This window comes from Rhynchophorus ferrugineus, unplaced genomic scaffold, assembly GCF_030347505.1.
Source record: "Rhynchophorus ferrugineus isolate W39M unplaced genomic scaffold, kcgeb_rfMv2 rfM3, whole genome shotgun sequence".
NCBI classification, from domain to species: Eukaryota; Metazoa; Arthropoda; class Insecta; order Coleoptera; family Curculionidae; genus Rhynchophorus; species Rhynchophorus ferrugineus.
The window spans coordinates 21,597,742-21,622,158 of record NW_027472582.1 but is presented as its reverse complement, the minus strand read 5'-3'; the positions used below and the strand labels follow the sequence as shown (position 1 = coordinate 21,622,158).

The following is a 24,417-nucleotide window of genomic DNA, read 5'->3' as shown; positions in this document are numbered from 1 at the left end:
AAACAAACTGTTGTTAATGTTCGTTTTTCTAGCGCCATATGTCTCGTAAACAATTCTTAGGTTATCTCGTCTTTTCTAAAGTTCACTAATAATTTTAGTATAGTTATTGTTTACTCCTTTAAGTTTATCGTGATTATTTAATTATTATCAAATTAATTATTCCATTATAATTTACTCAGTCCACTTTTTGAATTATTTGGGTGACCCCTGTTGTCTGTTGCATAAACATTATTCATTTGAACGTCAGTTGAAAATTTTTCAATGTAATATTTTTTTTGTTAACAAAACTCTATTTACTTGTGAAGGCATATGATAAAATTAATATAATTATGTTGTTTTATACGTATATAGTTTATAATTTATAAGGTATTTTGTACATGATTTGACAGAAAACAATTCACTGATATTTTATTAAAATATTATGACGTACGGATCATTATAAACCAAAGTTATTACTTTATAAGTAGCAGTGTTTTATTGTATCAATGTCAAACTTAATATCAAACGATGAACTAACTTCTCCTTTTAACATTAAGTGCAAAAGTAGGCACGAAAGACACAAAGTAAAATACAAAACCATGATGCATGATGAATAATATCTTCAAAAACCAATCATGATTAGTAATATATCCTATAAGTAAACTCCAAACGTAATGATGATCAGCATATCAGACATTCAAAATTTCTAGCATCAGAAAACATCATTAAAACTACTTGTAAGTTATTCGAGTATTGAACAAAATCATCATTAAAATTAATAAAAATAAGATTCAATATATATTAAACATGAATTTTAAACAGTATTAAAAAACTAAACTGATACAAGATGTCTTTCTATCAAAGACATCTTGTATCAAACCGGCATTACTTTATTACTCGTAGTCTCCTTTCTACCAATGATGGTTTATCTAGACTGGACCTACAGTTTAACGTGGGCTTCGAACCACGGTCCTTGACATTAAGTCTACCGACTAACCAGTGACCAACTTAGAGACCATCCCAGAAGACATCCGGTCTTACCCAGCCTGGTTACTGGTGTGACTGGGCTCATTTTCCTTGTCGGATTTTGCACTGTTGCCAATAAATATATTTACAATTATAATCACAAACGTGAAGTAGGAGGACCGTCCTATCACCTTGACCACTACGCCAACGAAGCTGGCCATTATTATTTTAAATAATTTTTTGTTTTACATTACATGACAACTGTATTCATCTCATGTTTAATATTATTAATAACTCAATAATATTACAATTATTATCAAAAAAAGCAAAAAAATGCACTAATCCCAGGATGTAACTTAAAATTAATTAATTATTAATAAAAAAAATTAATAAATTTAATAAATAATATAAAATTATATAAATAAATTATTTTCCATTCATATTTATTTCATCTTTTTACCACCTTTTACTAACATAACGTGTTGTTCTAACCGTTGAATTAAAATAATCGCATAACGAATTCAAACTATTTTAATGATTAACCGCAACAATTAGCTTCACTTTCACACTACAGGTTGCAAGACAAACAAGTACAAGCCGAAAAAAACTCCCGACAGTTACAAGTCGCATAAAGAACACTATAAAATAAGTTTGTGCTGAAATGAAACTGTATTGTTATTTTATTGCCAGTTGTCTCCCGAAATAAAACTAGTATTTCCTTTTTCTAGCTTAGTGACTACCTAATACGCCTTTAGTGGTAATAACATTTAGGTCCTTTTAAGAGTTGCGACTTTGAGTTATGGCCAGTGTTGTAGGTGGAACACTCTAGCAGTCTTGTGTTATATAATACAATTGTTTAGATTGGTACTTAAACTTTAAGAGCACCTTGGTCTCCATAAAAATATCTTATCGTTTCGCCTATTATTTTGAAATTAAATACTGACAATGAAAAACGTTGATTTATTAGATTTGGATTTTGAATTAATTTTAAGTTATTAATATTATGTCGCTTTGGGCACCTGTTACTTTTTAACCGACTTCGAAAAAGCAGGAGATTCTATGTTTGGCTGAATTTTTTTTCCGCGGATTTCTCCGTCCATTGTGGCCCGATTTTCAAAATCCTTTTTTATTCGAAAGAGTGCTCTTCCGAGGTGGTCCCATTGGAACTAAATAATGATATGTTTTATCGAGGGAAACGCTCAAATTTCAAAGGCACGTACAACATTTTCACATATTTTTTATATAAAATAATCAGATATTTGTGTATAATGTTATTGCTGAGCTGATGTGACGAAAAACGTGTCGTTCAGTGCAAAGGCCACTCAGTTTTCGTCTTAAGCACTAACTATAGCATAAAAGACCTTGTAGAAATATTGTAGATAACTGCTTCTATGGTGTTATGGTTAAAGTGTGTAGCTCTCAAACGGAGGTCGCGGGTTCGACTCCCGGCGGGGACGGTAACTTTTTGTTGTTGTTTATTTAGAACATTTCTCAAATAACCTAGGCTAGGATCTTCAAAACTTCAAAGTAGACAGTTGGTAGTAGTTAAAATAATATTGTAACTAGATAAAAAGGTTTAGATAGGTATTAAGCTAAATTGTGTGTATATAGTAGAATATAAAATACGTTTAGTAGAAAGGTTAAATAAGGCTTTTGTTTATTTTTATTTAGTTATTACAACGATTATTAGGTACATATTCTATTTTAAAATGTTTTTTTGTGTTAAAAAATCTAAGTTTGATTATTTTTTAATTTTTAGTGAGTTCCTTATTTATTTTTTGAAGTCGGTTCAAATTTTTTGTTAAAAATATTTTATAAATACTAATATAACTACTCTATCATTAGGCTGTCATTTCTTTCTGTTATTTTTTCATTTTGTTATATAATTAATATATTTTTCTCAATAACCATGATATCGCATTTTATCGCCGACTGGTCCTTACCATTGCACCTACCATCTTCAAGTAATCTCTGTTCATTGTATCTCTGTGTTTTACGCCATTTTACGTTATTAACCAAAAGTTACATGTTGACGCAAGAATTAAAAATTGGAACAAACATTTTTAACCCGATCGACCCCATATTTTTTGGATGTACGACCACTTCTGACCACCAATTTCTAAACAGTTGCGAACTTCATCCAACCCAGCTTTGTCCACTTTTTGTACTAAGCTTTTTAAGTATGTGTTTTATCAACTAATTTTTCTGAATAAATAAAAGTTTCTTGCTTCAATAAACAATATAATTGAAACTAGTTTATTAATACAACTGAGACTTTGACAGCTATTTACTGACTTATGATGCTTACTAAAAACGATCCATTTCTTATTTTACGAACACCATCTCTTGGATTTTCTAAGCTCTTACTGAACAACTATGGCAATTGCGGGTTTTAATCGATTTCCTTTTAATTAGCAAAGTGAGGTACCTCGTTGCAAGTCATCTTAAATGATAATTGAGTATTAAGCGTCGGTATAACCTGAACCACAGTTTTCGATTATTGGTCGTTCGCTTATTGATGCTAAACGTAATTATTTGATGTTAGATTGCATGAATTAAGAGATAAAAATGGAATACTAAATATAGTATAAAATTCGAAAATATGTTCATTTATAATAACTATTATTTGATGTCTAGAGCTTATGGGGCACTTGCAAGTTTTTTCGCCGTTCTTTCATTTTAGAAGGTCATTTATGGAGAATTATTGGTACAAAATATGATAATCAAAATATTTTTCATCATTTTCTACAACTTTTTCTTACCTTTTTGGCAACATGGCGATACCGGATTATACAATAATAGATCCAATAATTAATCTATTTTCGCATTTCCATTTAATCTGCATTCATTTACAATACGCTACAGAAAACTCTTCTTTGTTTACTTGCAAGGAATAAAAACACGATTTTAACGAACAATTCGAAATGGTATTTCCAGTCAACTCCTGTGGTAACCATTTTCCATTATTTTGATGTTTTACATCATATTTAAACGGCTAGAAACAGTTGATTAGGCTAAGTGTCCGTCCAATAACATTTCTAAGTTTTCTGGTCCTCCAGTTTAGGTTCTTTGTCATTTACATCAAAATCTTCACTTTTAAATCATTGAAACCAAACCAATTATTGAAAAATTAAGGGAACAGCATCACCATGTTCCCAAAAGTGTTTAATGGGCAGTAGGTGTTTTTAAATTAACATTTCAACAAAAGTTCTAAAAAACTAAAAAAAAAGTAGCCTCTAATAATTATATTACAGTTATATTACAGAATTTTACAGTTGTTTAAATTTACGCTTTGCATTTTCCTCAACCGCTGATCAAAATACATGCAAACACCTAATATAGTCTTATTGGCAAGATTTTCCACTAGGTATTTTTTAAAGTATGCATTTTTGGTCCTTGAAAAACTACTAAATTGCCATGCCAAAGAATATTTCGTTTTTATACATGCATTTAGAGCGTTTAGATCGAGCATTATATTACATTTAATAACATTTTTAGAACATTTCGGTACAAAAACAGTTTCACCAACTTTTAACGAAATTAACAGAGAGAACGGTATGACAACTTAAAACATTTATATTCAAGTCTGATTTTTGTATTTAAATGTTAATAATTAATTGTAAAATAAAGTCGCTTTTATTCTATACTAGCTGACCCGACAGACTTCGTCCTGTCAAAAAGATTTGTAATGTGGCAGTTTTTGTGCCTACGTATTTTAAAAAATTCTCCTGAACAGAACCATCACCCTGGTGATAGGGCGTTGTGAATAAAAAATAATTAAATAAAACATATATAAGGATTGAAAAGTAAGTAATCGCTTTATTGTTAATCATGTGAATCATAATTATTATTATTATTATCATTATATTGCTTTGTGGTATACGATGTTTTTTGTTTGATTACCTGGCGCATAGATAAACAAATCTGATGGTTTTCCAACACGGGAACAGGCAACATACAATTGACCATGTGAGAAACATGGGTTTTCTAGATTAATACCACAAACACTTAATGATTGCCCCTGGGACTTGTTTATAGTCATAGCAAAAGCAAGCCGTCAACATGTCTATAGGAAATTTGCCATTACCAATGTCAATGAGTTGTTTAGAGAATATGTTTCCAGATTGGTCATTTTGCAACTCGACACGCATATTCTTGCTTAAATGAAGTACTTTAACATGTTTCCACAAATTGGAGGACTTTAGACATGCATTGAGTTCATCAGCTGGCGTTGATCGTGGAATCACTGGCAATGTTTGACGAAAATCTCCTGCTAATAAAATCATTGCACCACCAAATCGGTTATTATTGCTACGTAGATCTTTTAAGGTTCTGTCTAAAGCCTCCAAAGATTTTTTATGTGCCATCGTGCATTCATCCCAAACAATCAATTTACATTGCTGCAAAACCTTTGCCATTGCAGAGTTCTTCGAAACGTTGCAGGTTGGAGTTTCATTGCTTTGCATATTTAATGGCAATTTTAGTGCTGAATGGGCTGTTCGACCACCTTCAAGCAAAGTTGCTGCGATTCCCGACGAAGCGAGTGCAAGTGCAATTTTATTTTGTGAGCGAATTGTTGCTAATATTAATGAAATAAAAAAAGTTTTTCCTGTACCACCAGGTGCATCTAAGGAATAAATCCCTCCAGTTTCATCATTTGTTACTTTCATAAGAGTTTCAAATACATAGTTCTGTTGTTCATTTAACAGTGGAAGATTTGTTTGAATTTATTCTTTCAAAGCGTTGAGATCATACAGTCTTTCTCGATGCAACTCTTGGTTAAAAGCGTCATGCATTGGACGATTGGGTGCGGTCAGGCCTAATTGAATTAATAGTTTGTTTGACATTATCAAGCACATGTCCTCAATTGAAATCAATGCTTCATTGTAAATTTCTTCACTGATTTGTATATTTGGATTTCCCATTCTATTCCGTATTTGATACAAAATATCATCACACATATAATCTTTGTACTTCATCCACAAATCAATTGGGTTTGATGGGAAGCATGTAGATATGATTATAGAAAACAATGTTCGTATTTGATGAGTGTGTGATGATATTACAGCATCATTGAGAGTTTGATCCCAATGAGCGTCATTTTCAAGCAATTGCAAACGTTGACAGGCTTCTCTGTAGGATCCACACAATTCACCATCAACAGTTCGTAACTGTTGGAATGATGTTGGGCCACGTACATTGACTAATAGCAGTCGTAAATAAAAACATTCATCATTGCTTGGATGTACTGAATAAATCCGGCCAATCGCATCGGTGGAATATACATCTGTATATCCTGGAACTGGTTTTCCTTGTTTCCGTCGTATAAATCTCCTTGAGGATTGATTCCAGGTATAATATTTTGGCATTTCAGAATATAGCAATGTTTGTGCGAAATCATCGTTTTGGCATGTCTCAAAAAAACTGGTTAATGTAGTAGATGGTGGCTGAGCAGCTCTTTGTACTGCGTTCTGTGCTGTAAAATACACTCTTTGTCCATTTTCTAAATGCACAGCTAAGTGAACAACAGAAGGGTGTCTCTCATGAATAGGAAAAGAAAATATTCGCCAAACTGCTTCATTACTACTGACATAGCGGCCCATTTGGTATTGGGTAACTTCATCATTATAATTCTCTGCACCAATTTCAATCACAGCCATATCACTCCCTTTGCTTACATATTTGCAAATGTATTTAATCGATTTCACTGAATGGCAAGATTCAACGTTGATGTGTGCTTTGAATGTCTTTGATAAAATGGGTGAATATGGAACAATCCAACGATTATCTATTTCAATATCTTGTTGATTTAATTTGACAATTGTTGATTTTCCATTGTCTGCTGTCGATCTGCGACGATACAATGGATAACCGTCATTACCAGTAATTGTTTCCGATATTAATGTCCGTGGATATCGTTTTGAACATTTACCATCCATCATACACGGTGAATTTTGATTAAGAGTTCCACAGGGACCATGTATCATGTTTTTGATAACTACCTCATGCAATCCAGGATCTACTTGTACATTAGGGATTTCAGCTGATATCACTGCATCAACTTCATTTGGCCTTATCTTTTCAACCAACCAAATCAAAATGTGTGCATGTGGCAATCCTCGTTTCTGCCACTCCACAGAATACATCCAGCAGCGTGTCTCACCAAACACATTATGTTTTACGATGAAATTCATTAAAGATTTCAACTTTTGTCTAAAGACTCTGGCTGTAATATCATGACGATCAATGGATGATTTCCCAGGTAATAACTCCTGCTTAATTTCTATCCATTGCGGATTGCATGTAAATGTGATGAACAAATCTGCTGTACCATAATGACGAACATACGACATGGCATCTTGAGCATATTCGTGCATATGCCGAGGGCTTCCGATGTATGTTGCTGGAAGAATAGTCATCCGACCGACATTCTGTGCATTTCCATCAGTATTAATCGCATCTCGAAGGTGAATATACTCTTCAGATCGGAGTTTGGTTTGATTCAACCTGATGAATGTTAATCTCTCCGTTTCAATTTTAACATACATGTCATCAACATATTTGTGATATAATCGCCGACATTTCAATATGCGATTATCTGCATTTTCCCGAATCATTAGGCGGTATGAATAATAGTTCATTGAACTGACTTTTTTGTTGGTTTCAGAACCTGTAAACAGATTTTGTTTTAATAACATTCAAATATAAAATTAAAATACATAATATAGTGACTGAGATATTATCGCCATAGCTAAACTAATATTTTAGTTACCTGTAATGGGATTTATCATTTTTATTGATAAATCGTAGCCATCTTCACCTTGCCAAAATATAATGGGATATTGCAGTGCATCATATGAGCGGTGTGTTTCCTTTATAGGTTGTAATTGAAAATTCCGACGATGTAAAACAATATCACGGGATTCCAAGTTTTCTCCAACTACAACGATAGCAACTTCATCAATAGTTGGTGCATTAAAACGTCTTGTATGTTGACCTGCAGGTGTTTTATCAGCTCTGATTACAATTTTGTGATTATCGGATGGCATCAGATCCAGGGCAGTTTTAAACAATATAATCAATTGATTGTGTTGATGAAATAAAGTTTGTAATTGTTCTACAATAGACCTTTTTACTAAATTGTTATGTGCACAACGCAGATCAATTTCTTGTGGTGAATTGCCCATAAAATAAATTTGCAGGAATTTGTTGTCGCTATCTGACACTGGTAACAGTGAACCTGCTCTGTGATATATTTGCCCTTGTATCTGTAAATAAAAAAAATATTATGGTGTGGTATAAATTAATGGATTGTCAATGATCAAACTTAAATAATATTTGATCTTAAAAAGTATATATTTAGTTTTAACTAATATCTATCAAATATAAAATATAATAAAAGTGTCACTGAAACTGAATCACCATATAATATGATGACTAAGTGATATATTTCGTAATGATTAAGAAATTGAAGATTAGTAACACATCTTAACTTTGGTGACAGAAAATTTTGTTCGCTAAAATAATTATGAGTAACTGCTATAATACATACCTTGAAAGTTGGCATAAAATTTTCCCGAACTGCATTTGTTGCCCCAAATGAAGTCATTTGAAAGCAATTGTTATATTGTTGAATATGTGTCAAAAAGTGTATAGAATCTGTTCCTATTCCTGAAACCAATGAGTACAATGGTTCTGGTGGTGGATCCAATTGTATCAATTTCACTTTACCATTTGCGCAACACAATCCATTGGCTTCGTTTTTGTATTTTAATGCCTTACAGTGTGAGCAAACCAAGTTCATAGAACCAATAACAACACATTGGTAGTTACTGTAGTCAATTGACACATCGTAACTGAAAGCAGCTGGATTCAAACTTGCGCGATTATTAGTTGAATGTCGCGCTCGCGCTTCACGCGTTTGTGATATCCGAATTCTTTCACGTTCATTTCCGTCGTCACGTTCTTGTGCAGTACGATTAGATCGGTAATTAGCTTGGTTTATAGCATTTCTGGTTCTTCTACCTAAATTGCTTCGTCTTATAGGAGGCATATCAAATATAAATTATTTTTTCACTAATCACGAACTAAACAAACACTAACTAACTAAACACTCTGCACAAAACACGATATACGAATTTGTTTCGTGTATCACTTGACAATTCATCTGTCATCTGTCAAAAGTCATCTGTAACAGACAACTTTTTTTTTTAAATTTGATATGACTTGAACTCAAATCCTTTTAAGCCGTACGAATTGTTTTATTTATTTAAAATTTGAATTAAATTTTAAACAAATAAAAAATTTTAAATAAATAAAACAATTCGTACGGATTAAAAGGATTTGAGTTCAAGTCATATCAAATTTAAAAAAAAAAAGTTGTCTGTTACAGATGACTTTTGACAGATGACAGATGAATTGTCAACTGATACACGAAACAAATTCAAACAAAAAGGGCTATTTTTAGGGTTTTTCCAGCAATAATTCTAATTTTTCTCGCCGTAAAAACCATCCCTGAACTTCAACGAACATTTTAAAAAAAGATTTGGCCAAATTGGTCCAGGCGTTGTTGAGTTATGCGCTTAGGAACATATTTTGCGATTCATTTTTATATATAAGATAGGATAACAAATATAGAGATACTTTGGTCATTTTTATTGGTACCTGACAAACCTGCAGAACAAGTCGAATCTTACAGGCGTATTTCGCTACTACCTGCAATATCAAAACTATTTGAGAAACTGATATTTAAACGTGTTAAACATTTGGTAACAATACCAGATTTCCAGTTTGGTTTTCGAAATCACCATTCAACAATCGATCAAGTGCACAGAGTAACTGCGGCTATTGAAAGAGTGTTTGAGGAAAATAAATACTGCCCTGCAATATTCCTGGATGTCTCACAAGCTTTTGATCGGGTTTGGCATTTGGGATTAATCTGTAAGATGAGCAAATTGTTACCGCGTAACTATTGTCAATTGCTGGAGTCATATTTATTCGGAAGAAAATTTAGAGTATCGCACGAAATGGCGTTCTCGACATTTTAAAATATCTGGGCTGGAGTTCCACAAAGTAGCATCTTAGAACCTCTCCTATATCTGCTCTACACTGCTGACATTCCAACAACAAAAGAAACACTTGGACGAAAGATTGAAAAATTCAACTTAATAGCTCCAAATCTGTCCACGTTAATTTTACATTGAAGCGAAATAACAAAAACTTAGTTATATCACTCAATGGATGCCCGATTCCTCAAGCAGAATCAGCTAAATACCTTGGAATCCATCTTGACGGTAGATTAAATTAGAAACATCACGTTAGACACAAAGCAAAACACATTAAAACCAAAATAAAACAACTATACTGGTTAGTCGAAAGATACTCTCAACTTGATCTAAAATCAAAGAGGTTGATCTATAATACAATTATAAAGCCAATTTGGACCTATGGGGTGCAAATATGGGGTTGCACTAAAAATTCAAATCAACTAGTCATACAACGCTGTCAAAACAAGGTTCTTCGATTGATTACCAATGCCTATCGCTATGTAACCAATGAAGAACTGCACGATGACCGGGAAATCAAATGGATTTGCGAAGTTATCCAAGATTTCGCCTTGAAACACGAAACAAGATTACTAAATCATACTAACGTGGAAGCAATACAACTGCTGGACAGCGCGCAGGATGTCAGGAGATTGAAGCGAACAAAACCATACGAACTTATATAAAGTGTATACATTTAGTGTAAACTATAGCTATAAGTTAATAATTAATAAATAATTATAATTTTATAATTGCGGAATACATACTGATGTATTTTCTCGCACTCGTCTTGCTTGTTAATTAATCCAAATACGTAGGAAAAGTAGTAATAAATTAATTGTAAATTATCATTTTCTTTCTATTTATATGAGTCCTAACCCGCACTCTCCTGGTATCTCTTGATTTTTAACCGACTTCGAAAAAGAAGAGGTTCTATGTTCGGCTGAATATATATTTTTTAAATGTATCTTCGCCGATTTCTCCGTCAATTGTGGGCCGATTTTGAAAAATCTTTTTTATTGAAAAGAGTTCACTTCCGAGGTGATCCCATTGGAACCAAATCAGGATCGGTTGTGAGGATGGGGTGTAAATCGAGCAAATAGTAGTTAAAATAATATTGTAAATAGATAAATAGGTTTAAATGGTATTACGCTAAATTGTGTGTGTATAGTAGAATATAAAATACGTGTAGTAGATAGGTTAAAAAAGGTTTTTGTTTATTTTTACTTAGTTATTACAACAATTATTATGTGTATATTTTATTTTAAGTTGTATTTTTAGTGTTAAAATTCTAAGTTTGATTATTTTTAAATTTTTAGTGAGTTCCTTATTTATTTTTTGAAGTCGGTTAAATTTTTTTGTTAAAATTTTATATGCACAATACTTCCTCGTCTCAGGACATTTCAATGTATTCGTTATAAAAAACTATTATAACGCTTATAATTCGGGTGTATTTTATGATACCTGTAAATTTCGATTTCATTAAAATCAATTGAACGTTTCTGAACAAAATAGGGTCTTATTGCGTTATATATAAATTAGGAAGTCTTTATTTGTAATACCATTATAGTAAAAGCAATTTTAGTCAGTATTGATCCGCAATAGGATGAAAGGTTTTCCATCATACCTCTAACTTCTGCGGTTCCGAGCTTTCTACCCCCAATTAAGCTCACTGAACTTTATGATGTCCTCTATCCATTTTGCTCTCCTTTGTGGAAGTTGTTTTGTTTATCGCATAATATCCAATCAGGGGCTTTTGCCACAATATCTCTGTTATCGTTTCTTCTGGCTTTATGACCCGTCCAATTCCAGATTAGTTGTTTTCCTTTATTTTCACTATGCTATTTTCATTGTCTACATCAAATTCTTGTTATATAAATTACTTTATTAACTCCTTAAAATATCGGAATACTATGATATTTAAGCTTTTCAACTTCTCATATATTTAATATTATTTATAAATGTAGTATTTTTTAATATATTTGAACCAAAATTAAAAAATGTACTTACTATTAATAATTGAGTATCTCAGTTTTTATAATATGTCAAATTGGCATTCATAAAACTGATATTGATAGCATTTGATAAAAAATTGGCGAAGAAACAAAAGGAGTGTTACAATGAGTCTTGAAAAATGATTCATGTTTCTTATATGTTTCCTAGCTCTAAAATCGCCTATGTTGCGATAAGAACAATTAAATAATATGCCGGTATACGTTTATATATAGGGGAAGTTTCGGTTACTCTATTGTTAGCATCGTGCTACTCTAATATGTTAAGGTTAATTAATTGGACGGTCGTCAAAAATGACAGCCAGAATGAATTGCTAACGTACATTGGTGAGGGTTATATAATGAAAAGGAATCTAGAACGCCTTGGAAGTTAACCTAAATATAGAGAGTGAAGAACATATCAGTTGTTTGGTTGCTTGTTAAATTATACGGTATTTATCGTCACACAAAAATCGTTTACAAAATGGAAGTTAGTGATTTAATAAGTTATGTAACTATAACAAAAAAAAACTATTATTTACCTGTTATATATTTAAAATAATGTATTATTAATGGAAATAAAGCAGTTTACAGATTCAACATATAATAATGATGGGTCATCTGATCATTGGCCGGTCAATATTTCATTATGTGAACTAAATTCCGAATTTTTCCGAATTTCTTCGATGGCTTCTGGCAAACAAATGATCTTATTCCATTCAGAATTGACCGTCTTACATTGTTTTGAGATCATTGTCGTTATGTGACTGGTAACGCCAAAGAGACAACCATTTGCTTTGATGTGCTTCTTTCACGAACAACATGGATTGATGGATTTGGCACGGCTTGGAAGACTCATACACTTGATTTTTGTTTTGTTTTGGGCTCATAAACACATATTCCAGATTCGTCAACTTTGTAGATATTATATACTGCTTTTGATATACCTTGAAAAGGTCCAAACAAATTCAAATTTTTCAAATTTTAATTGTCGTAGTACATAAATCAAGTTCTTATCAAAACGGTGTTAAATTATTATCAGTAATAGAGTCGACCAGTACCAACACAAATCGACAATTTATAGACTGAGTGGATTGCATATTCCGACGCATCAGATAACATTATGTCTCTTTTAACTGCGGTAAATGGAGAAGGAAAAATTAGAGTTCTAAATGAATTAAAAATTTTTACAAACCATATTTGTCAGCATACTCGCCATCTATGAAGAATTATATTGATATATTATATAATTCTTTGTTTTTTAGTTTTAGCGAAAATTTACTCAGATTAGATATTTTTTACTTTTTTTCTTTCATCATTCTTGTCAGTATCGTTCACCATTTCCTCAATGATTGCATATGTTATTTCATTTTTCGTTTTATTCGTGCTATATGAATTTAATAAATTTGTGTGTATATAAAACGGATAAATTATTCTGTAATAACGTTATATCTGATAGTATCGTTCTGCTTGAAAATATCCAGACATGATATGTAATCATAATAATAAAGTAAGGTATTTTACAATCTCGCGTCTTTTTTATAATGGTTAAAGCTCGCATGCGAAGAAACGGGTTATTTGTCTATAATGTTTCGTTTGAACGTTATTTCATTGGAACATAACGTTTCATGTAAATACGTTTTTACTCTATAAATTATATTTTTTGGTGAGAAATTAGTCCTAGTTTGACTCTCATACTGTTCGCTTTATATACGAATGTGTATCAGCACCTGGAAGTGTACGCTTCCTGTGTATAAATTAAAATAAATATACAAAAAAGTGAATCATTAAGAAGCAATTAAAACGGTCAGTGACTTGCAGGTAAGGTGGAATAGAAGTATTCGTAATGGTTGCTCGATTTTGATTATCTTCTCTTTTCTTTCGTTGTGACTATTATTGTTTGTTTTCGTCTTATTTTATTCCATAGATGTTGTTCTCGTTGTTTAGCAACTTTAATTTATTGGCATATAAATTAGTTTTAATTACAATACAATTTTATTCAAAGTATTGTCCATCGATAGCCACGAATATACCCATTTTTAATATTTTCATAAGAAATGAAGGCGCTGTTCAGATAGGTCACGACTCATATGTGGGAACAGGTAATAATCAGAAGATGCAAAGTCAGAATACGATTTTGCAATATGTGGTCAAGCGCTTTGGAAGATCACGTTGTCAATCGGGAACTAAAGATATAATCTGAATTACAGGGTAAATAACTATATTAAACTGAATTTGAGATACCTGGGAAATATGATTTCTGATAAATGGACAAAAAGATTAGTAGAGTGGGGAACACTCAACGATAAACATAATGGGAGAAGACTACCATCTCTTTAGGTTGGTAGCATGAAGAATTTTGATATGTTTGATGGGTGCACTTCCACTCACAGAGTTTTTGTCTCTTTAATTACTGGATAAGCCCACTGTTGTCGGGTAAATGTAATACTTTTGTGTTTACGAAATCTCATTTTATCGTACCATTAGATATTTGGGAATATTCTCATTTCTAATATAACACATGAGCTGAAAAGTCCACAGTGTAACAAAGAAAACGCGTTTTATTTTGTTCAAAATTTGGTTATTTAGTTATTCATTAACATTTCCATCAAGAGACACACAATTTTCACATTATTTTCAGCGCTGCTCTAATATTTCAACACTACTTTTGTAGAACGATTTATCTTTTGCCTCAAAATAGGTCTGTCACCAGTTGCTGTCCACTCATATGACGATCATTTTGATTCCGGAGTGAAGTGATGGATTCATGGCCATATATCGACCTAAAATTCCTGTTTGTTATGTTTAAACATAGCCAGACACTGTTCAGAATCATCATCAATGAGCAAACGCGGCACCTACTTTGGACAGAGCTTTCTCATAGTCAAATGCTCACGCAATATAAAACCATGTTCTCTTGATACCTTTGCGATACTCATTTTTCGATCATTCAAAACGATTTTGTGGATTTTTTTATGTTTTCTGGCATTACCGCCTCATTTGAACGTTCACTGCGATCTGCATGATCGGTGTCTCTACGACCACGTTTGAAGTCAGCAAACCAACGTTTTATTGTAGTTTCTGATGGGATGGTTTCTGAGTCCTTGAACTGCATTTTTTCAAGAAGCAGTGTAAAATTAAAACACGAAATTGTTTTTGACACATTGTTTTGAAAATAACAAAAGTAGTGTCACTCTTGGCAGAATAACTCACAAACTTATGAGTAGAATATCATGAAATTTTAACAGCTTTCTTTTGAAGGTTAGTACTAACTGAAAAAAAAAAACGGTGAATGCAATAAAACCGGCGCCTAGGTCTTAGGCTGTTAGGTACAGTACATTTGTATGTAATAACATGAATGTGAATTGTATTGTCCTCAAACATTTATATAAACTATGTGTCATTAATTTGCGGTTTAATGTTATTGAATTAATTACTAGTTAATATTTAAATAATTACTAACGATAATGAATTAATATTTTGTAGTACTTCGATTCTTTTTTTATGTATTCTTATTCTTATCTATAATTTTATTTTTTATATTCAATATATATTGATATTGTCCCGTTTTCACACCGTTTTTGAATTTAACAAGAATTATTCAAAGTTTTAACATGTCATACAACATCTGTTAAATTGATTTTACCTTAAACATAATGATATAATCAATAAAACGTGGCAACTAACGCAGAACAGTTCCAAATAACTGCAGAAATCAATCGTTAATTCTCCTCAATCAAACTGAAAATACAAATTTAACCACCAATGATTTATGTTGTTTCAGTCAACGTTATCGTAAACTTTTAGCACTTCCTGAAAATTAATAGCTGATATATATTATCATGTGGGTTTATTTTTCATACATTATTTAGTGATTCTTGCTTATTGATATGATTAACATTGAAATTATTTAGCACAGCACAATATAAATACTCATATTGATTGTGCCTTTGTCCCAATTAAATATTAGACTGAATTTGAATCACAACATTTATTTTTGTAATTAAATATTTTTTGAGATCTATCATGACACATGCTTCAATAAAATACACAAAAGAATCTCAGAAAAATGTATGCACAATATTCACTATTCGTAGTATTTAGCCCACTTTGATTTCTGACATCCCCTGAAGACGACTCTTTACATCAAGGTGCTTGTTTGAGGTCGAAGGACATGCTTCAATATATCTCGGTCATACTAAAGCCCTTATAATTAAAAAATTGAAGATCCATTACCATCTGTTTTTTTTAACAAAACTTCCACTAACTTTTGTATTTTTCCAAAATCTAATATTCATAAATTGCATGACAACTTGTTAATTTATTAAAATATTTAACATTTCATTTCATTGTCATTTCTGTCAAAATATATGTGAAAGTCTTGCGCAAACAAATCCCATGGCCAATCCAATTTTCTACCGGCACCAAAAACTGTTTAATTAAATGAAAGGGCTACCATACACTCTAGCATCTTTCGCTTGAATAAATTATTGTTATATATGTAAAAATTTGCTTGAATTAGTTACGAGGCAGTAGGTTTAGGCTACGGATTTTTAAATTACTTTAGTGGTGTTATTTGTTGTGTAATGGCATATTAGTAGTGTTGGGAACTATCGACTGAAATCGGCTTTCGAGTTTTTAATAATTGACTACTTTTTACTATCGACTGTTTCAGTCTCTACTTTTGGTTCGACTGATTTTACTACTTTTTACCAATGACTGTTTCAGTCGCTATTTTCGGTCCGACTGATTTTGTTCCTATTTACTGTCGACTGTTTCAGTCGTGTACTTTTGGTTTCTATTAGTCTCGTTTGACTGATTTTTAACGTTCTAGCTCTGTCGTTCTAGCCGCGACCTTGACAAAAATGTACCCAATTTATGCTTACATAGATTATGTAATATATATAGTTTTATGATTTTTTTTGGTAGTTTGCTTATAAATAACAATATATTGTATATTAATATAGCAGCATTTTGGAACGATATTTTTCAAAAATGGTAAAAAGATTAGCATTGTAAATGATAAATATTAAAATACTTTTGACTGTTTTTATGGCAATAATAGGTAATATTCGATTACTCTCTGGATTATGCTTAAAAATATTTCCATTCAATAATAAATAAAGCATTTACTTTATTTAAAAACAACTCTAGTAGTTATTGTGCCATCATTTGTAATTCTTGTTTAAGTTCTATTGTATTGTCTATTATAGTATATTATTTAAAAATAGCAATTAAGATTTTAAAATACTATAAAACATGTGTGGGGTATTTTACCATTCCATAGAAAAATTCCACTCCTTTTTACAGATCCACATAACATTCAAATATAAAAGTAATTCTACTTCGTTCAAAATGAAATTATTAATTACATTTTAATAATATTCAATATTTTTTTCTTTTTCTTTGTTATAGTTAGTACGTGAAAGAATGTGTACATCTCCGTCTCGCTTATACTATCATTGGAAAAAATAAGCACTTATAAAATTAACTGCTCCAAGCAATTATCTCCGTCCTTTCTTCTCTCACAATTTATACAGAAAAGTATTCATACATCTTCGTCTGACATCACTAATTTAGAAAAACAGTCGAACCATGCATTCGACTGAAAATAGTCATTACTGTTTTCAGTCGCTAGTTTTTTGACTATCGACTGTTTTGCGACTATCGACTGTTTCTACTGTTTTCGGTCGATAGTTCTCAACGCTACTTATTAGATATTTTACAATATTGTCTATGTTACACATCTATATGAAATGAATGAATGAATTTTCCTTTTACCACTTTAACGAACAACAAATTAGATTTGTTTTGTTCGTAATTTAATTTTGTGTATATGTCACAAAATTATATTATTATTTTTGTTATTTGTTTGTTATTGTTGGTTTTTGGCTTGGTAGCTACTTCAAAGTGATCAGTTGGTAGTAGTTAAAATAATATTGTAAATAGATAAGGTTTAGGTAGGTATTAAGCTAAATTGTGTGTATATAGTAGAATATAAAATACGTGTAGTAGATAGGTTAACTATTGTTTTTATTTATTTTTATTTAATTATTATAGCAATTATTATGTACATATTTTATTTTGAAACGTTTTTTTGTATCTAAGTTTCTAAAAATCTAAGTTTGATTATTTTTTACTTTTTAGTGAGTTCCTTAATTTTTGAAGTCTGTTGTATTTTTTTTAAAAGGTATTTTATTTTTATCTTTTTAATGTTAGATATTTACTCACTAAATTACGTAGTTATTTTTAAAAAATATTACAAGGGGTAGGCTAAGTGATGGTGTAGCCCGCATGAGGAAAAATATAAATAAAGGAACTTTGATTGAACATAAGGAACGCTTCGGGCCCCAGGGTTCGCTACCTAGCCTAGGTGATTTAACAAATGTTCTAACCAAACTAGAACAACAAAAGCTCATTGTCCCTGCCGGGAATCGAACCCGCGACCTCCGCGTGTTAGCTGAACGCTCTAAACAATTGGCTGCAATATTTCTACGAGATCTCATATCCTATGGTTAGTGCTTAAAATGCAAACTGAATGGCTTTTGCACTGAACGACTTCCGATTTTCCATCGCATCAGCTCAGTAATAACATTATACACAAATATCCTATTATTATAGCTAAAAAAACTATGTGAAAACATTGTACTTGCCTTTGAAATTTTGACGATTTCCCTCGATTTCCCCAGAGTCCTCCATCAGATCCTTATTTGATTCCAATGGGACCACTTCGGAGTGCACTCTATCGAATAAAAAAAATTTCAAGGGTGATACACTGATTATAGCGACCCTCCAAATTTTCGATACCATTTTTGTAGTACGGTTTGTCCTTTGCTTCAAAATAGGCCTCAGTGTCGTCGATCACCTCTTTATTCGACGAAAATTTTTTCCCAGCGAGCATTTTTTTGAGATCTGAGAACAGGAAATAGTCGCTGGTGGCCAGATCTGGAATACGGTGGATTATGAAGCAATTCGAAGCCCAATTAATGGATTTTTGATACGGTGCATTGTCTTGGTGAAGCAGCAGTTTCTTTTTGTTCAAATGCTGCAGTTTTTCGGTGTTTTCGTCCTTCAAACGGTCCAATAAATCTATGTAATTGTCCCTGTTGATGGTCCTTCCTTTTCCAAGGTAGTCAAAGAAAATTATTTCATGCGCACCCCAAAATACAGACGCCATAAACTTGCCAGCCGACTGTTGCGTTTTCCCACATTTTGGAGCGGGTTCATCGTTTGCAGTCCACTCGGATGACTGTCGATTGGACTTTGGAATGAAATGATAGAGGCATGTTTCATCCATTGTCACATATCGACGCAAAAACTCGGGTTTATTACGTTTGATCATCTTCAAACACTGCTCCGAATCATCAACTCGTCGTTGTTTTAAATCAAAAGTGAGCTCGCGCGGTACCCACTTGCACAGAGCTTTCTCATACCCAAATATTCGTGAATGATATGATGTACACATTCAGTTGATATCTTTAGTGAGTTTGAGTGTCTATTTGGGAGCTATTTTATTCAGTTTCAATTTACGGTCATTCAAAACCATTTTGTGGATTTTTTAAAATGTTTTCGTCGGTAACAACATCTTTTTGGCGTCTACTGCGTTCACTGTCTTCGGTGCTCATTTTACCACGTCTAAACTTAGCATATCAATCCTTGATGGTTGATTTTCCTGAGGCATTGTCCGGAAACTCAGCGTCAAGCCAAGTTTTTGTTTCAACTGTATTTTTTCCCTTCAAAAAACAATATTTTATCAACACGCGAAATTCCTTTTTATCCATTTTTTTCACAATAACAAAAGTTGTTTCACTCAGAATGCTATTATTCACAAACTAATGATCCGACAGCTGTCAAATTTATACACGCATCATTTGAGGGTTAGGGCTAACTAAAAAATATTTGGATTTAATTCTGGTACCGCCATCTATGTGTCAGCCCGGAGACTTTTCAATTGACATATTAAATTCCTTTTTCCTCTGATTCCTCCTTTTTTGAAGTTGGTTAAAAATATTGTTCTCACTGTCATAAATAATTCGCTTCCATGGTAAAATCTTCGCTTAAAATACACAAATTAAACTGAATTGGTTGTCCATCCAACGTATTCGTCAGACTTGGTTCTCAAAGGTATATGCCACTTCCAAGGAATTTTCAAAGATTCTAGAATTATTATAAAATGAACAAAACTGATTATGTGTTATTAAGTCCAAAACACTTATTTTTATAGAAATTATTTTAACAATAAACCTTATTTACACTTCATTTCAACATCAATTAGTTTAAGGATAATCAATTTTTTTCTTAATTGTAGATATTTCATTAGTATGAACATTTTTCCTTTGGGAAAAAAATAGGAAACCAGAGTCAGTGGACCGTAAATTAAAATCCAATTCTCCCGAGAGAGCACTTTACAAATTACGTTTCCAGTTACAATCAAATTTACTCGTACAGATGAGCTCTCGTTTAATTTGAAATAATTTCCACGGAAATGGTCAGAAGAAAGTCGTCAAAAATGATTCCCCCACTTGAGAAAAATACGAATTATTTTCTTCGGGCGCTTTGTGGCCGTAAAAAGCCATTGTAACATTTTTTTAGCATGGATTATTCTTTCGAGGCTTTAATGATGCATAACATTGCTTTATTTGGAAAATACCAAGACTCATTAAGTGTTGTGATCATCGAATTTGTTGGTCAGCGAGACGTTTCCTGTTACTAATGGCTGTTAATGTTGTAAAACCGATACATTACTGTTTTTCCATTGTCTTATGACCTGGTAAAAACCGTACATTTCTTCGTGAATTCTCTGCATTCAACAAATATTTACACATTCTGTTTCTTCGAAAAATTATTGAAATATATTCTTGTTTCCACAACACCTGGTGGATATATAGATTACAAAATATCACCATATTTATTATATAAACAAAATATTTATAATTATTGTTTATAATATTTATTTCACATTATGACTCAAAAACCACTGCGAGGATATTATTTTGAATCCCTGTAAATTGAATCATTTGAGGAAATTAAAACCGATTCAAGAACTGAAGACAGAAAAAACCTGCTCATATATGCATTATATCACATTGGGGTATGATGAGTAATGGATCAAAATCAATTTCGTGTTTTAATTTTACACTGCTTCTTGATGGGAAAAAGTACCGTTCAAGCGAAGTAATAGCTTTAATAACACTTATAAGGTCTTCGCAGGGTCATAAACAACAATAAACGTTGGTTTGCTGACTTCAAACGTGATCGTAGAGACACCGATAATACACAACGTAGTGGATGTCCAAGTGATGTGGTAACACCAGAAAACATCAAAAAATCCGCGAAATCGTTTTGAATGATCGACAAGTGAAATTAAGTGAGTTAACTAACATCGTAAAGATGTCAAAAGAACGTGTTGATTTTATATTGCATGAGTATTTGACTATGAGAAAGCTATGTTCTAAGTGGGTGCCGCGTTTCCTCACTATTGACCAAAAACAAAACCGTGTTGATGCTTCTGCGCATTGGTTGGCGATTTTTAAATGTAACAAACCAGAATTATTGCATCGATATGTGACAATAGATGCAACATGGATCCATCACGTCATGAGTGGACTGCAACTGGTGAACCTTGTCCAAAGCGACCGAAAGCACAACAATCGGTAGGAAAGGTTACGGCCTCGGTATTTTAGTATGTGTGGTGAAATATTCATCAACTATCTTGAGAAGCGAAATATCAACAGTGAATATTATATAGTGTTATTGGAGCATTTGAAGGAAGAAACGACCGGATATGCCAAATAATTTTTTCTACATCAAGACAACGCACCATGTCAAAAGTTAATCAAATCAATGGCAAAACTCGATGAATTGAACTTATAATTGCTCCCATCCATCGTATTCATTGGAATTAGCTCCCAGCAACTACTGCCTGTTCACAGACCTCAAAAAAATGCTCACCGGTAAGAAATTTCGCTCGAATGAAGATGTTATCGCTGAAACTGTGGCCTATTTTGAGGCAAAAGATCAATCGTTCTACAAAAGTGGGATTGAAATGTTAGAGCGGCGCTGGAATGATTGTGTGGCTCTTGATGGAGATTACGTTGATGAATAAAACCAAACAAACAAAAAAATAGCATTTTCTTTGTTACACCTGAGACTTTTCAGTTCATGTGTTAATTTAATTCCTTCGTAAGGTTCCATTCATAATCTCTAGTAAATTACTTTAAACTATGTTAGAGTATAGATGATTTACTATTTCATTTTCCCTTGATCCTACTGTATTTAAGATCTGTAACAAGAATATGTTGATTGATTTGTTTGAGCTAATATCGAACTTTAGACATATTGCTAAATAGTATGAGGTAGTTGCAAAGTCCGAAAAGCATTAAGAAAATCGTCGACAATGGAATGCCGCGAACACAATTTTGACTAAATACAATTTTAACTAAACACAATTTTGACTAAATAAACGCGAATTTATTTACGACAATTTAGTAAAATTAATAAAACGTGTTTATTAAGCATAATATTTAATTGAATAAATTAGAATTCCTCGTACTGACAGATGCCTATTGTAATTTTGTTCAAAACGAATTATTCATTAAATAAAGCTTATCACATCAAATCAGATTTTATTTTGAACTGTTGTATTATCGATCTACTGTAGTATTGTTTTTGCTTGGTTAAAACGATGGAATATTTTACAAACAAATTAATTTTAGCGCTCCATTTCTGAAACTCATACGTGCATGCCTATGCATCAAGTACTCTATTTCGTGTCATATGCAATGAAGCGACCGTCTAATTGTTCTGTTACCCTCCAAGAGATAACAGAGTAATTTTTAACAGGAAGGGGATATTCACAAGGGACTACTTCTAAATCGACACTTGATTTTCCCCTATTACGCTTACAGTCTTTGAGATTTTTAGCTGTATACGTAGTTGTAGTTATAAACTCAAGTTTGTTCATTAAAAGGGGAAGTCTATTTCACTTGTCGTTGGGGTTATGGCAAAAGCCCTTGACTATATTTCATTTCCGTTATTATTATATCTCTTATTCTCCCCTGTAGTTGTGTCGACATTAATATTATTTTTGTTATCATATTTCATTTTAGATACTTTATATTAAAAGCGTAATTAGACTCATAATTTTAGTTCAATTAAAGTATTAACCATTGCTTAAAGACATGCATTATTCATCAATCTTCTGCCAATTCTCTGATAACACATTAATTAAGTCCTACTTCAAATATTGATAAAAGCAGTACTATCTTTAACCCATATTTATTTAACCCGCTTCATTACAAAGTTACTTCTTATTTATATTATGTTTTAATATCTCTTAAAGCAATATGCAACAAACATTTCATCCATATCACCCGTTAATATAAAAAGGGCTTTGGGACATCAGATCTAAATCGTTTGGTCAGTATTTGTATATTTTTGTTATGAAAACCATCGTTCTATATAATTCTTATTATAATCAAGATTTCTGTAATTTTTATATTGACTGGCTGTTATCCTCATATGTCCATCAATGTCCTTTATCCTACAAAATTATTAACTTAATACATTAGATTAATTTCATATTTCGTAAATTGTTTATTTTACGACAACTATTTTTTTATATAGAAAAACGTAAGTGGCAAAATGTTCAATATTGTATATTAATATTTCTGTGCAAATTGCTGAATTTTTGTTCTTCATATACATTGATATCTTAATTTTTTTAAATAGTAGTTTATCAACGTTTTTCACGAAAGTTATATACTGTAGTAGGCAAAATTACAAATAATTTAGTTATAATCTAAATCAAAGGTTTGTACTTATTCTTAAGCGCCTTGATAAATGAACCTTTTAAGATTTTTATTCTAGAGAACTAGATTTAATAAAATAGATTCAAATAAATAGTGAGGCATTAATGTAAACGTCTTTAGCTATACAATTTTTTACTAAATTTAAGTGACAGCTAACTGACATTGGAATTAGTATAATTATATAATGTTGAGTTAGTCTGTCTGCTGGTCGAAATGTCCAACATACAAATATCCTTGTTAGACATGTTTAGCACATTAGCCAATATAATAACGACCTAAATAACGAAACAACAACTTTTTGGCAAGAGCAACATACTCAATCGAGCTTTCCTCTACTTTTTTGATACCTACATAAAAATGTTTTTACTTTTGTAGTCTGCAATCAGTCAGTAGTCTGTTTTGTGGCGTTATAATATGCCGTATTGGTGTAAAAATAACAATATTATTTGTTCTCACCAATACTAGTATTTGTCTAAACTAACAGTTCTTGTGGCATTCTATGGCTTGTCTAAGATTACTAGCCTCATCTCTAAATATTTTGACAATGTCTAACGATTTTACACAGAAAACTATCAATAAAATTACCTACTATCTGAAAATTTCCCATCAAATTGCTTTCAGATATCA

The 24,417-nt window shown here is 31.9% G+C and overlaps 2 protein-coding genes across 43 annotated transcripts in view; one reads left to right on the top strand and one right to left on the bottom strand.

The window, feature by feature from the left end:
- Positions 1–24,417, top strand: part of LOC143192762 (uncharacterized) — a 175,324-nt gene that overhangs the window by 125,504 nt on the left and 25,403 nt on the right. The gene's annotated exons all lie outside the window — the stretch shown is intronic.
- Positions 5,568–8,247, bottom strand: LOC143192769 (uncharacterized). The gene is made up of 2 exons (XM_076398415.1): positions 7,718–8,247; positions 5,568–7,615 (listed from the first exon to the last, which is right to left on the bottom strand). Exons 1-2 carry the CDS (start codon positions 8,130–8,132, stop codon positions 5,673–5,675), a joined length of 2,358 nt encoding a protein of 785 aa, XP_076254530.1. The 5' UTR covers positions 8,133–8,247; the 3' UTR covers positions 5,568–5,672.